This window comes from Bombus terrestris, chromosome 17 (assembly GCF_910591885.1).
Source record: "Bombus terrestris chromosome 17, iyBomTerr1.2, whole genome shotgun sequence".
NCBI lineage: Eukaryota > Metazoa > Arthropoda > Insecta > Hymenoptera > Apidae > Bombus > Bombus terrestris.
Genome location: NC_063285.1, coordinates 2,296,372 through 2,311,690, shown reverse-complemented (window position 1 = coordinate 2,311,690; position 15,319 = coordinate 2,296,372). Strand labels below are relative to the sequence as shown.

The following is a 15,319-nucleotide window of genomic DNA, read 5'->3' as shown; positions in this document are numbered from 1 at the left end:
AACGTAGTCGCTGACACCCTATCCAGAGTACACGCGATAACACAAACTGACGTTTTATTAAGACAATTCAGAGACTGGGAAAAATCAGAAGAAATACCAAAATTATTGAAACTAACATCTAACAAAGACAACTTTTTCCAATTAACAAAACCATATCTGGGCCCATATGACGAAACCGTATGGTTACAGAAAATATCAGACATACTTAAAACAAATAGAAAGATAGGAATAGGAGACAATAACTTAAACGCACAAGACAAAGCACACATAAAAAGATTTCTTTTATTTTTCAATGACCAACGCGACGACATAGAATTTGCTTACGAACCAATACAGAGTTTAAGCGAAGAGGAAATAGAACAAGTACTAAAAGAAAATCATGACTTGGTAGGACATCCCGGAATACAAAAGACGTACGACAGAATCCGAGGCAAATATGATATCCCACATCTAATAGACAGAATAAAAGGCAGAATAGGAACTTGCGCGACATGTCAAACATCAAAGACTACTCGGATAAGAGGAATGGAGGAACCACAGATAACCGACACCCCGTTAGAATCTAACGACAAAATCGCTATGGATGTGATAGGCCCGTTGAAAAAGACCAAGATAGGAAACCAATACATTCTCTCTATACACGATGAACTAACCAAATATTTAATACTTGTGCCCCTAAAAACACAACAGACCCAATCAATCTGGAATGCTTTACTGAATCATTACATTTATATATTCTCCGCACCGAAACGTATATTAACTGACAGAGGACAAAGTTTCATTAGCGAGCTAATGCAACGATACGAAGAAGCATTTAGGATCAAACACATAAAAACCACCTCATTCCATCCACAATCCAACGGAAGCCTAGAACGAACACATGCTGTAATATCCGACATGTTAGAAGCTATACAAAACGATAATGAAACAGAATGGGATCAAAACCTAAATTTTGTGTGTCTAGCATATAACACTATGGTTCATGATGCCACTGGATATACCCCTTTCGAACTAACATTTGGACACAAGGCCAATCTCCCATCTACCATATCCCAAAATCCGCAAAGAACATACGCTGATGAGGTCAGCTTCAGGAAACGAGAATGGGATGCCAAGCTACTTAAAGCCAGGGAAACTCTAATGAAGAGTAAACAAAGATACCAAAGAGATCAAAGAAAAAAAATTATTAAACCTCAATCCATTTTTAGAGAAGGAGATTTGATATTAGTTCATAATGATCATAAAAAACACAAGTTAGATACTGAATGGCTAGGGCCATACACCATTGAAAAAGTAAAAACCCCTTATTACGAAATAATGGTGAATGACTCGATTAGGAAAATACATGGTAATCGTATTAAACCTTATTTTCCAGGACGGTCTTCACCTTCTCCATAAGTAGCTGTTATGCATTTTGTTTTTGTTTTGTTTTGTTGATTAAGACAAAGAAGAAAACACACTTTTAACCATTTAGTCCATAAAACAATCCTGAAGAAACACTAAGATTTTGGAGGACCAAAATCAATCTAAGGAGGGGGGTATGTAACGTAAATCACGTCAGAGACCAGGACACTGTAACCCCAAACTCTTTTGCCCTGATGTCACCTTAGGCGACCACTTCTAAACATTCTCCAGACAGCCGATACTTGAACATTACACATGGCGACCTTGGCGACAATGTATATTGCCGGAGTGCCTGAGGGTTCATCTGTGTCCTAACGGTCCTTCCACCGAATGTTCTGGAAGCGTGGCAGCGGTCGCGTGCGCCTGCAGGGTGGTGGGGATGATGAAGGATGAAAAACAAAAGAAGAAACAGATGTCACCGAAAGTAAAAAATATTGTAAGAGCCTCAGTCTCGAACGGTCACGCCTAGAGCTCAGAAGTGTCTTATACTTGTATAAACGAAATAAGAATAAAGTGTTCTCCTTCCTAATAAAATTTCTTTTTATTTTTACGTGACATTTTGGCGATCCTGCCAGGATCCATCAACTTCAGGAAAACGAAATTACGCATTTCGGGCTACGGTCAACTTTGAAGATTGAGGATCAGTGGACCACTGTAACAGAGCAGACACTTTCGACGTTTCGACAAAGGAACACCGCAACGGAACCTTTCCTACGGGTTAAACGATCAAGGTGAGCAAGCCCTGGATTCTTTTGTCAAATACAGATCGAGAACAGACAGCACAATTAGTATAACAATGGCAACGCCACGAGAAGACAAAACCGAAACTGTTAGCGCCGCTTTAACTAACAGCGGAATAGACTCGACAGTTAAAGCTTTGCTTGATGCAATGCAGAAGCAAAATGAGAGACTGACCCAACAAATGAGTATGCTTACACTGCGTATGGATGAAGTTGTAGCAAACACAAAAACGGGAAATGTATCGGAGGCCAGTTCCCTAATAACTGTAGACGAAGTAACCCACACCGCTAAAGATCAATCGGTCCTTCGAGAACCTCGCCCATTACTTCAAACACCACCTCAACCATCCTGGGAAAGGACTTTTCCTGAACAATATACGCAACCAGAGCTAAAAGCTGAGAGTGCATTAAAATGCATTCCGATATTAAACGGAAAGGATGATATAGACGTGGAGGATTTTATTCATGAAATACAAGAAGTAAGAATGATGTGTAGCGAACCAACACTATTACTAAAAATGATTAAAATAGAGAAGATTGTAGGAAAAGCCACAATGGCAATCCGCAATATTCGTATTACCGAATTCGAATCTCTGTATGAAGCATTGAGACGTAATGTAGCTGCGCAAGTATCAGTGAGAGAACAACAGGACGAATTAAGAGGAATGAGGCAAGGATTAACTGAGAGCGTGCAAAACTATAACATCAGATTTCGAAGCGTTTTTAACAAACTCCAACACAGCATTACCAACGAGTATAGAGACGAACTAACTCGACGGGCGATGAACGAGCAACTATACATGGACTCTGTGACCGACTATGTAAGAGGCCTTCGTCCAGAAATAGGGCAGGCGCTAATGGCTAATCTCCCCCCAAATCTCATCGAAGCAGAAAGGAAAGCAATGAATATGGAAAGATACTTTCGCGAGCACAGCTCTCGCAGACAAATGACGCGACAAACAACCGCCCCGCCATTTTATCGTAACCAGGCTTCTCATCCAGTAGACAATCGCCTCGCTATTACAAGTAACACAAATAATAAAACTCCACTCACACAAAATATTCTACCAAGAACGAACAATTTTACGAAGTTTGGGAACAGACCATTAAGCGAAAGGACGCAAGCGAAATGTCCCAAATGCAATCGATTGGGACACCTTCCAAATCAATGCCAAAATTTTCCGATACCGCCTCAAAGAAAAGCCCCTCCAGGAATAAACCACGTTCAAGAACAATCAGAATTAACAATGCTACCTCAGGAAGATTACCCACAATACTATTACAATTACCAGGACGACCAGGATTGCGATTTCTCGTTGACTCCGGGGCAGGAATCAACTTGCTTAAACAAAGATGCTACCCAGGAAAGACAACAATACCAGACACAAAGAAATTCTCCATGGGACATTCCGAATACGAATCTAATTCCAAAGTCAAATTGAATTTGTTCGACAAAAAGATAGACTTCTCTTTAATAGATGACGATTTCCCAATTATAGAAGATGGCGTATTAGGCTTATCCGGTTTGAATCAATATCGATTCGAACTCTCCAACGAAACATTGAAATTAGATAACAACACCCTTCTGCTGCAACAAGAACCAACCCTTGCACCAGGAGAAACCATTCAAAAAATTGTATACCTCGAAGGGAAGCCAACGCCAGTGTGCTTTATCAATGGTGGTAAGTCCTCAATTCAAGTTTCTAACATTATCGAAAATACAAATACCATAGATCAAATCCAAAAATTCAAATCTTCGATTCGACTATCGCACATAGAAAAACCTCTCAGAGAACCTATAGAAAAGATTCTTCTCTATTACATGGATGTATTTAATTTAGACAGTGAAACATTACCGTGTACATCTCTTGCTAAACATTCCATTACATTGAAAGAAGATAAAATCATCAACGTAAAATCCTACCGTCCTCCCGAATACCATAAAATCGAAATAAACAAACAAATGACGGAAATGTTAGACAAAAAGATTATAGAACCCTCCGACTCTCCCTATAACTCTCCCGTCTGGGTCGTCCCAAAGAAAATCGACGCGTCGGGGAAACAAAAGTGGCGAATAGTGATTGACTTTCGGAAGTTAAACGAATTAACGGACCAAGACGCATATCCATTACCCGACATTGACGATATACTATCGCAACTAGGGAACGCAAAATATTTCTCCGCTTTAGACTTATCCTCGGGATTCCACCAAATACCCATGGATGAGAATTCGAGGAAGTACACTGCATTTAGCACACCACAAGGACACTTCCACTATAACAGAATGCCATTCGGGCTCAAGAACGCACCCGCTACCTTTCAAAGAATGATGGACACCGCGTTAAGAGGTTTAATTAATAATCATTGTTTCGTCTATCTCGATGATATCATTATATTCGGGCAATCGATAGAGGAACATAATAAAAACTTAGCCATTATACTCCAAAGACTCAGGGAAGTAGGTCTAAAAGTACAACCGGATAAATGTGAATTCCTAAAACCCGAATTGGAATATTTAGGACACTTAGTGACAGCAAACGGAGTAAAACCTAACCCTGAAAAGATAGAAGCAGTAAAGAACTTCAAACTACCCAAAAATCCTACGGATGTAAAATCGTTCCTTGGGTTAGCCGGATACTATAGAAAATTTATTAGGAATTTCTCGAAAATTGCCAAACCGTTAACGGAACTAACTAAGAAAGACATACAATTCCACTGGACTGACAAAACACAACTTAGCTTCGATACATTAAAAGAAAAACTATGCCAAGCACCGGTACTAAAATACCCCGACTATACGAAAACATTTACGTTAACAACGGACGCCAGTAATGAAGGTCTAGGAGCCATCCTTTCACAAGATGGACACCCTTGTTGCTTCATTTCAAGGACATTAAACCCCCCTGAACGAAATTATACTACGACGGAAAAAGAATTATTGGCCATCGTTTGGGCAGTTAGAAGATTTAGGCAATATTTATTAGGCCGCAAATTCAAAATTCAAACAGACCACCAAGCCCTTAAATGGCTGCACAACTGCAAGGATCCCTCTAGTCGATTGATTCGATGGAGATTGAGATTAGAGGAATACGAATACGATATAGAGTACGTAAAAGGAAAGGAAAACGTAGTCGCTGACACCCTATCCAGAGTACACGCGATAACACAAACTGACGTTTTATTAAGACAATTCAGAGACTGGGAAAAATCAGAAGAAATACCAAAATTATTGAAACTAACATCTAACAAAGACAACTTTTTCCAATTAACAAAACCATATCTGGGCCCATATGACGAAACCGTATGGTTACAGAAAATATCAGACATACTTAAAACAAATAGAAAGATAGGAATAGGAGACAATAACTTAAACGCACAAGACAAAGCACACATAAAAAGATTTCTTTTATTTTTCAATGACCAACGCGACGACATAGAATTTGCTTACGAACCAATACAGAGTTTAAGCGAAGAGGAAATAGAACAAGTACTAAAAGAAAATCATGACTTGGTAGGACATCCCGGAATACAAAAGACGTACGACAGAATCCGAGGCAAATATGATATCCCACATCTAATAGACAGAATAAAAGGCAGAATAGGAACTTGCGCGACATGTCAAACATCAAAGACTACTCGGATAAGAGGAATGGAGGAACCACAGATAACCGACACCCCGTTAGAATCTAACGACAAAATCGCTATGGATGTGATAGGCCCGTTGAAAAAGACCAAGATAGGAAACCAATACATTCTCTCTATACACGATGAACTAACCAAATATTTAATACTTGTGCCCCTAAAAACACAACAGACCCAATCAATCTGGAATGCTTTACTGAATCATTACATTTATATATTCTCCGCACCGAAACGTATATTAACTGACAGAGGACAAAGTTTCATTAGCGAGCTAATGCAACGATACGAAGAAGCATTTAGGATCAAACACATAAAAACCACCTCATTCCATCCACAATCCAACGGAAGCCTAGAACGAACACATGCTGTAATATCCGACATGTTAGAAGCTATACAAAACGATAATGAAACAGAATGGGATCAAAACCTAAATTTTGTGTGTCTAGCATATAACACTATGGTTCATGATGCCACTGGATATACCCCTTTCGAACTAACATTTGGACACAAGGCCAATCTCCCATCTACCATATCCCAAAATCCGCAAAGAACATACGCTGATGAGGTCAGCTTCAGGAAACGAGAATGGGATGCCAAGCTACTTAAAGCCAGGGAAACTCTAATGAAGAGTAAACAAAGATACCAAAGAGATCAAAGAAAAAAAATTATTAAACCTCAATCCATTTTTAGAGAAGGAGATTTGATATTAGTTCATAATGATCATAAAAAACACAAGTTAGATACTGAATGGCTAGGGCCATACACCATTGAAAAAGTAAAAACCCCTTATTACGAAATAATGGTGAATGACTCGATTAGGAAAATACATGGTAATCGTATTAAACCTTATTTTCCAGGACGGTCTTCACCTTCTCCATAAGTAGCTGTTATGCATTTTGTTTTTGTTTTGTTTTGTTGATTAAGACAAAGAAGAAAACACACTTTTAACCATTTAGTCCATAAAACAATCCTGAAGAAACACTAAGATTTTGGAGGACCAAAATCAATCTAAGGAGGGGGGTATGTAACGTAAATCACGTCAGAGACCAGGACACTGTAACCCCAAACTCTTTTGCCCTGATGTCACCTTAGGCGACCACTTCTAAACATTCTCCAGACAGCCGATACTTGAACATTACACATGGCGACCTTGGCGACAATGTATATTGCCGGAGTGCCTGAGGGTTCATCTGTGTCCTAACGGTCCTTCCACCGAATGTTCTGGAAGCGTGGCAGCGGTCGCGTGCGCCTGCAGGGTGGTGGGGATGATGAAGGATGAAAAACAAAAGAAGAAACAGATGTCACCGAAAGTAAAAAATATTGTAAGAGCCTCAGTCTCGAACGGTCACGCCTAGAGCTCAGAAGTGTCTTATACTTGTATAAACGAAATAAGAATAAAGTGTTCTCCTTCCTAATAAAATTTCTTTTTATTTTTACGTGACAACACCGTCGTGGCATTTGTCGTTGAATTTGTCAGATTAACAAAAATCCTATTTACAATATTTTTCCATTTTTGTAAAGGTTTCCTCATAGAATCATTTCCAGACGAAATATGGTGACTCTGTATTTTGCGTTTCAGGTGGTCCCATATATTTTCAATAATGTTTATATCTAGGAATTGTGGAGATATTTTAAGTGTTCCCGAATATTGTTCGTTTTTCAAACCTATTTTCTCTGCACTTTGATGCAGATTGTCTTTTATGCTATGAAGCGCTAACTGTAGAAATATTTATTACGCGTAGATATTTTTCTAGATATTTATTAATAGTTGAACAATAGAGATAGAAAATTATTTTGTGAGAAAACTTATTTTCTGAAAATTAGTTTGAAGGCTTCTAGGAATACATATATAATTTCTATTTGTTAAAATTTAGTTACTAAGCGTTCTACGAAATGTATTACAAACGTGTACTAAATGTTCTACTATAATTTTGTTATAGTTAAGTTCTGTACAAATACTTTTTGTATTGACTGTATCTGGGAATATTATACGTTACGGAAACATACTTTTCGAGAATATTTATTGAATATGTGACATTTCTATTCGTCTTAATATTTATAACGCAGATTTAAAATATTGATTGAATTTCTACCTGCAAGATACCGACGATTTTTGTCATTTCCTCCTCCAATATATCATCTGTTTTGAAAAATCTTTTAATAAAGCGGACAGTGTTTGACAGTTCATGGGAATTTATTCGATCGTAATGACTTTCGAGCGATAGTAACTTCTTATAAGATTCCAAATTAACATCCTTCGATGCTAACGCTCTTATGACAGTTATACATTGATAACTTGGATGTGGGTGGCCAAATTCAGTTATAGATACCTGAAACATTACATTATTATATCAGTATACAATGTTAACAAATCTCTTTCATACGTCTACCGATAAAAATGTATAAGAATAGCTTTAGAGTTTCTTCTGACATAAGAAATAGGAATAATCGAACAAGAAGCATCATCCGAGAATGACACGCCGATTTTGATGAAACTTTGCGTATTTATTATGCAATCAAAAATATCTCACACAAATTTTTTATCGACGATCGATTTACCCGTAGAGACAGGAAACAGCTCTTAAAGTTGTTCACTAAAAACATATTTTCTGGAATGTCTAAAATTATGAATCTTGTGCTTTTGGACGAGTATGGTTAAACCTTTTCATTCAAAAGGCAACTCTCAGTCACCACCAATATTGATTCGTAAGTTGGTTCCTTGGCTCTTTTTGTTCTTTGTCGGGAAGTGTAAAGTGTTAGACTTTTAAATGGAGATAAAATATTTAATCCCAACTCCGAAACTATGATACTGTCAACGTCTCCAACGTTAGTTCGGATTTGACGATCATGGCAAAAGTATTATAGTTTAGAAACCCCAAAAAAGTGGTTTTCGGAAGTGAAATTAGTTCAAACGAAGATGTTTGATTTTGAACTGTTGAAAAATGAGATCAACTATATTAAAGAAGAATTTCGTATATTCTAGAATATTACGAAATCATATTTTCAAAGATGTAAATATAGATAAATTATTAGAGTATAATGTTTTTGTAAGTTGATTTGTATATAAAATCATTTTACGCTAGCTGTAAGACACGCGTCTTGTATACGCTGAATCATCCGAAGTTGCTGCTACGTCCGACCGAAAAAACCCTCAAGTGCGAAGGGTTAAATCAACTTCTTCGGTACGATGCGCTACTATAGTGGTTTTTGCGAATGTCATCTTATATTATCTTATCTTATATTATATTATATATATTATGAGATTACATCTTATATTATATTACATATTATATGTCATCTTATATATTATCACTCTACTGACTCATTCGCTCACCGTTTGAACTAAATGATCTATTTCATTTGTCTTGCTTCATACGCTTTTGCCTTCACAACGTTTTATAACAGTGTTAACAATATACAGACAGAATATATAGTCTTTGTTTTTGGTACGCCAGTGTCAGGTATGAATTGTTGTTTTTCATTAAAATAAATATACCATTATTAGATGCTCTTTTTAACATGCCGATCCGTATTCTTATAATTTTTCAGAATCTTCAACCTTAAAATATCGCTTCAAAATAGAAAATTAAGAGCAATTTGAAAGACACTATCGCGTTATGAGTGTGAAAATTGTAACGTGGGTCTATGTGTCGTACCGTGCTTTAAAATATATCACACTCAATTGTATTATTATTTATGTAGTATATTAATGGGTCTTTAGAGGAAAGGACAAGTAATGATGTTTTGATTTAATAAAAAATATTCAAAACAACGAAATGATTACAATGCTGTCGTACGTCTTATTCTCATACTCGGCTTTCGACTTCCCGATTCACACTCTCCGGCTTCTGCACTCGCTCGCTCTCGCTTCTCAACTCACACTGCCTTTAGCATCTCTTTGTCTTTTCCCGCCTTATCGCGCACGTGTCCCGAAAACGCCCGTGGCCAGGGTCACGCAGGTCTTTTCCACGAAACTATTCACTTGAAAGGACCGACGACACCTTGATGTACCTCGCGGCTCTCGCGACATTGTTTACGGTTCGGCCGATATCATAGGCCTTTTGCCCACGATATTACATTTTTTAAAGTAAATTATTAAAGTTACAGTATATGCATCATATCTTTAAGAAAAATTATAATTTAGTTATCAAACACTTCGTTCCAATGTGCTTGCATAGCAGCATTATCCGTCACACATTGCAGTGCAATATCATCCATTTATGTAAGATTAAGACAGTATAAAATAAATTAATTGTAAGCTAGAAAATATTCTTTTAAAAACAGGAGTAACGTTTGCATCTTAAAAAACAATAAAATACACTCTTTTAACGATTAATTCTGCAACATTCCCGATTCTGGATTATTCCAAAATGCTCTGCACAAGTAACGACCCCTTCTATACTTATTTGAATTGTATATTAAAAATCATTATTGTTTTTTTAATATTTTTTGTTAATACTTATTGATTTTCATGTAAACGCATTGATCAGAATTTTAATTTTACTAAGATTTTAGTTTGATTTTATATTACAATTAGATGAATTTAAATTCAAATTGGATTAGATTTGTTACTGCAGACAATTGTTACGCTTGGATTGAAAACTTAAAAAAAGTTAACCAGTAGAAATGCGATATATAGAATGTTTCACTTAAAGCAGGCCATCTAAATATTTTCTCTGTCTATGCATAATACGAGACATATTCCTTACGTCATTTAAGTGATTTCAAGTGGTGATTTAGATGGATGAACATTTTTTAAATAAATATTCTTTCATATGTTCTTTTCCAGGTAACCCATGTTTTTCTACGTATACATAAATAATTTTTGTTGTTGTATGTTATAGATAACGTTACTGTATATTCATTCACGTACAATAGTACGATTTTCAAACGATCTCGGATTCTAATATTTTTTAATTAATGGAATTTACTTCCTGCGAGATTACAGGTTTCAGCGATAACAAGAGGTCGATCGTCAATTTGAAATTGTACAGGAACAAATGTACTATTTCTGTCTAGATATTCAAGGATTTGGTAACTGTTAGATCTCTCAGTGTATCGACAAACGATCCGCGATGCATTATTCAAAGTAGGAGGAAGCTACGATGGTTTTATCGTGATCTGTATACGCAAGTGTCGATGGAAACAAGCGTGCGAGATGTAAATCTGTTACTCGTAATAGAATTCGGAGGAACATCATCACCAATTAATCAAATTAGAAGGTTCGTGAGAATTATGTATCGATATAAATCCAACATTAATTTGGTATTAGCGTGTCAAACATATTCCGGATGCCTGATTCATAAAAATGTTATCCTTTTCATCTATTTTTTCATCAAGGCCTTCACAGAAATCACTTTTCAAATCGCGTATTGTAGTATAGTGGACGAAAGGCCTAAGAGATATCGGGCGAACTATAAACAATGTCGCGTGAAAGCCGAAGTGCCGAAAGACAGTTTCGAATAGTTTCGACATTAATCGAATAGTTTCGCGGAAAAGACCTGCGTGACCCTAACCACAAGCGGTTGCGGAACACGTGCGTGGTGGGGCTAAGACAAGAGACAAAGAGATGCTAGAGGACAAAGACGAATTAACAGTCAGTGTTGGTTGAGAAGCCAGAGAGTGTAAATCGAGAAGTTAGGGAATGCGAATTGCGTTGTCGAGAGAGTGTAGTCCGCGTGTGAGAGAGCGATGGAACCATACTGACGAGAGTGGCAAATCAACTATTTAGTTGTCTTAATTATAATTTATTGTGATTAGCTTACGTTAAACAACCATCGTTTCCTGTTTAACCAACATCTGTTTAATCCATTTATTTTAAATAAACTAATTGTAGTAAAGATCCTACAATATTTTTAAACGCTGTATACGGTAAAAGTTGAGTTGCTGTTATATATAGGAAGAAGTTGTTCAGAATGTTGATGTTTTTAAAAAAACTGATGGTTTCAAAAAGTGCGAGTATTGGAAGAAACGGTTTGCAGATTAGTGTTTAGCTTACAAAAATAAAAATAGTTAGGTTATCTTAACAATGAAGTAGTGTAATTACCTTATGATCTCTGCGAGTAGAAGAAAAATTACACTCTAATCCATGGTCTTTGCAATCTTGACAAAGAGGCCAACCACATTTTTCACAAGCTACTGCAATGCTTTCATTCAAGACCGTGTAACAGCGAAGGCACACAGGAGCGCAATTATACATAGGACCTGCTATCAGAGGTTGATCATCTTTCAAAACAATTTCCCCAACTTTGATATTTCGTGTGGCTATACAATGACGACCCAATAAGGAATCTTCCGCTAACTGTAAAACGAGGTACGTAATTAATTTCGAATTTTTCTTTGCAATTTGCCCAAAGTGGTGTAATAATTAAGATTGGTAGCACGCGAATGACAATGTTTATTGAGATGCTATTGCGCCATGATTATAGTCCGTATACATGTTTATAATACTATTTAATAGATCAATTTCATATTCCTTGTATAATCTTCTAATAGTTCTAGTTTCGTAAAGCTTCGTCTCTCGTATCTCTACGATGTAGTTACATTTACTTTGGATAACGTTAAGCCTTTTATTACCCTCATTTTCATACACTGTTAGAATATCACATTTGTTATTTACGAAACTGAATGTGTATCTAGTAAAGCTGGTATTATCAGCAAACACAAATACTTTAATGTCCATGAATGTTGAGATACCGACTGTGTATAGCGTATATAAAATTACTCTTAAGACACTTTCTTAGAAAATTTCTACGTTTATGTCCGTCTATACTTTCTTATAGAAACATGCCCTGATGGTTTGTAACACAATCTTACATACCATATACTATCGAAGACTTTAGTTAGAAGTGCTAACCAGCATTACTTATCCTCTAGTGCGCGATTCATTTTATTGGGTATTTCGTACATTTGTTGAATGATTGGGGTTAGGTTGGGGTTATTTATTCCTTTACTCAAATTGGTATTGTAACTGTATTTTCGAGCTATCGCGGGTAGACGCGGTCGTTAGAATACGCGCCAACGGGAGTCGTAAATTCCCGTTACGATTAGAATGATCGACACCACGAATAGTTCGATCCCCGTATTTCGATTAAGATAATAGGGGTGATTCAGGTATGATAACACTGTGGCTCACAGAGTTAAAATTTATATTTCCAACACTTAGTATACACGATTGAATAGATATAATCACTTAATAACTTAGCACGGTATGAGACTTAATGTTAGAAGTTAGGCGTTAGATCTTTGACTGTGGTAGGAAAATGTGAGAGATATAGGAACGGTGAGAGTTGTAGGGAATGCAGGAACTCTAGTCACCGTGAGAGACGATGGAAAACTCTGAAGCTTATTCTAATGTGAATAAGGAGGAAAGCTTGGTATGGGTGTGCCCTTTGAACGAAGAACGCGGATTCGTTGCTTACATTTTTAGTTAGTAGAGTGAGGGCAATAATCCGCGATGTCGATTGGTTGGGACCAATGTTAGGAAGGAAAAGAGGAGGAAGAAACCTCCTACCAACTTGGGTCCTAGGCGACATTGTTCACAGGGACACTCAGATTTTTCGTTAGGTATATCTCCGCTTTCTTCGTAATTCTTAAGAGCACATAATTCTAAAAACCGGCCGAAAATACTTCTGGAATTAGAAAGTCTCTTCTGGCAAACAGATGTGCTTAGACCATGTGTGCGAACAATGCAGCTAGAATTGCAACTTTATAGTGGGTCCTTGGGCCTATGGAGTGTTAGAAGGACGGCAGGTAGACCGGTGGTTGGCAAGCCGCGCGGGATGGCGTGCAGATGTGTTGCGCGACAGAACATCCTCCCCCCGTTGAGAGGGCACTGATCAAAATTCTGTAGAGGTAGAGTTAATTAAATCTCCTATCCGCCTTCTTGTTGATTGTTGCTGCCATGTGGACTGTGGCCGTCCAGAAGATGTCGTGGTCGCCAGGAGGAATTTGATGATACGACCGAAAGGCCGGTGCGCTGAGGGTATTCGTCTGTCCTGGAGTCTGGTTCGACGTCGCGCGGAGGGCGCGATGAAATTCACGATCCAGGACGCGTCGTGAAACAGCTTGGCCCATGAAGTATTGTGGAACACCTCGGCCCACGAGGTGTCATTGAATGAAACTCCGATGATGCATGGTACAGGTTCAAACACGTCGCAGAGTTTTGTGTTTGATTGGGGAACTGAGCTCCCCCCGATGATTTGGCCCAATTGAGTTGTCTTGTCCCACGTATCGTAGCTTGTTTCATGGTAAGACCTCGAGCAGGTTTCGCCTTTCTTATATGGTATTTCTGCAACATCAGACCCGTGAAAGTATTGCATATCATTTGGACATCCTCGTTCTTGTTTCGGCTGTGGAAACGTGAAGGAGGTCATGGTTGATTGAGGGATGAGGCTCCCCCCGTTGACCCCTTCGGATTGCGCCTTCTCGCTGATGGCTGGTAGTTGTACCGGCGTAGTCCAACAATCCGCAAAAGACAAAATCAGCGATTTGTCCGACGTAGTGATCTGTGGGCTTAGTGGACAAGTGTTGAAATCAGCTGGCGCGTTCTGAAAACTACCGACAATTAAATGATTAGTCATAGTAGTAATAGCGTGGAGATTATCTCGATCTGGGTCACTCGCAGGCGTGGCTCCTCGCCGCCATGGCGATGGAGAGTTCTTCACGTTAGGGCCCGGAGAAAGATTCTCTGCTATGACGTCCATGTCAGGTGTAATATGTAAAGTGGTGTTCCCCGTCGGCGGAGTTTGATTCTTGTTGTCCTGGACGGGATTCACTTCCTTCCGGTCCAGTGGATCGTGAGAGGTTGGTTGAATGAAGACATTTCGTGGCGATTTGATAGCAGCGACGGATTCACTGGTTCTCGGTCTCGATGACGGGGCTTGCCGTGCGACACGTTGGTTACGTCTTAGCCGCTCGTATATATCTTCATATTGCTCTCTGATTTCGAGATCGCGCGATTGTCCATCCGAGTCTAATAATTCTATCTCGAGTTGGACAGCTTCGACTTGATGCGTCGACTCGTGTTGGACTTTTTGCACTTCGGTCAAATGTTCATTGCGGTCCACTGTGGATGAAAACGTGTCATAGGAATAGGTCCAGTTCTCGAAGGCACCGTCGAACTGAGGCAAGCTGACCTCTGGTAAAGTGATTGGTGTCGGCTCAGGGTTCACGCATGAGTCGCGTGTTTTTGTTGTCGAGGGAGTTGTTGCTGGTATTTGGTCAAAGAGATCTATGAGTCGTGTGTTAATCTCCAGATGCTCTTGCAACAAAGAGGCTCTACAAGCAATTTCCCCCTGATCTAACACTTCTAGCTCGCCTTGAACCGCGCTTAATTTCCTCCAATACTCGTCGAACGAATTGCGGCAAGATACTAAGTAGCCCTTGTTTACTTGCCCAGACTCTTCGTATTCATCGAGTTGGCGCTTCGTGATTGTAAAGCGGTTGGCGAGGCCGTTTCGTCTCCGCCGCAATGTGCTGATCGAGTCAGGTTGAGCCATGTTTGATTTTAATGGTAGGAACGATCTTACCTT

General features: G+C 38.5%; 1 protein-coding gene across 1 annotated transcript in view; it reads right to left on the bottom strand.

Moving 5' to 3' along the window:
• The window catches only part of LOC125386768, a 60,323-nt gene that overhangs the window by 41,875 nt on the left and 3,129 nt on the right, over positions 1–15,319 (bottom strand). The window contains exons 2-5 of the mRNA XM_048413896.1: positions 14,351–15,189; positions 13,829–14,137; positions 11,833–12,153; positions 7,880–8,116 (exon numbers count right to left, since the gene is read on the bottom strand). Coding sequence (XP_048269853.1) covers positions 7,880–8,116; positions 11,833–12,153; positions 13,829–14,137; positions 14,351–15,189 — 1,706 coding nt within the window. The remainder of the gene's footprint in view (positions 1–7,879; positions 8,117–11,832; positions 12,154–13,828; positions 14,138–14,350; positions 15,190–15,319) is intronic.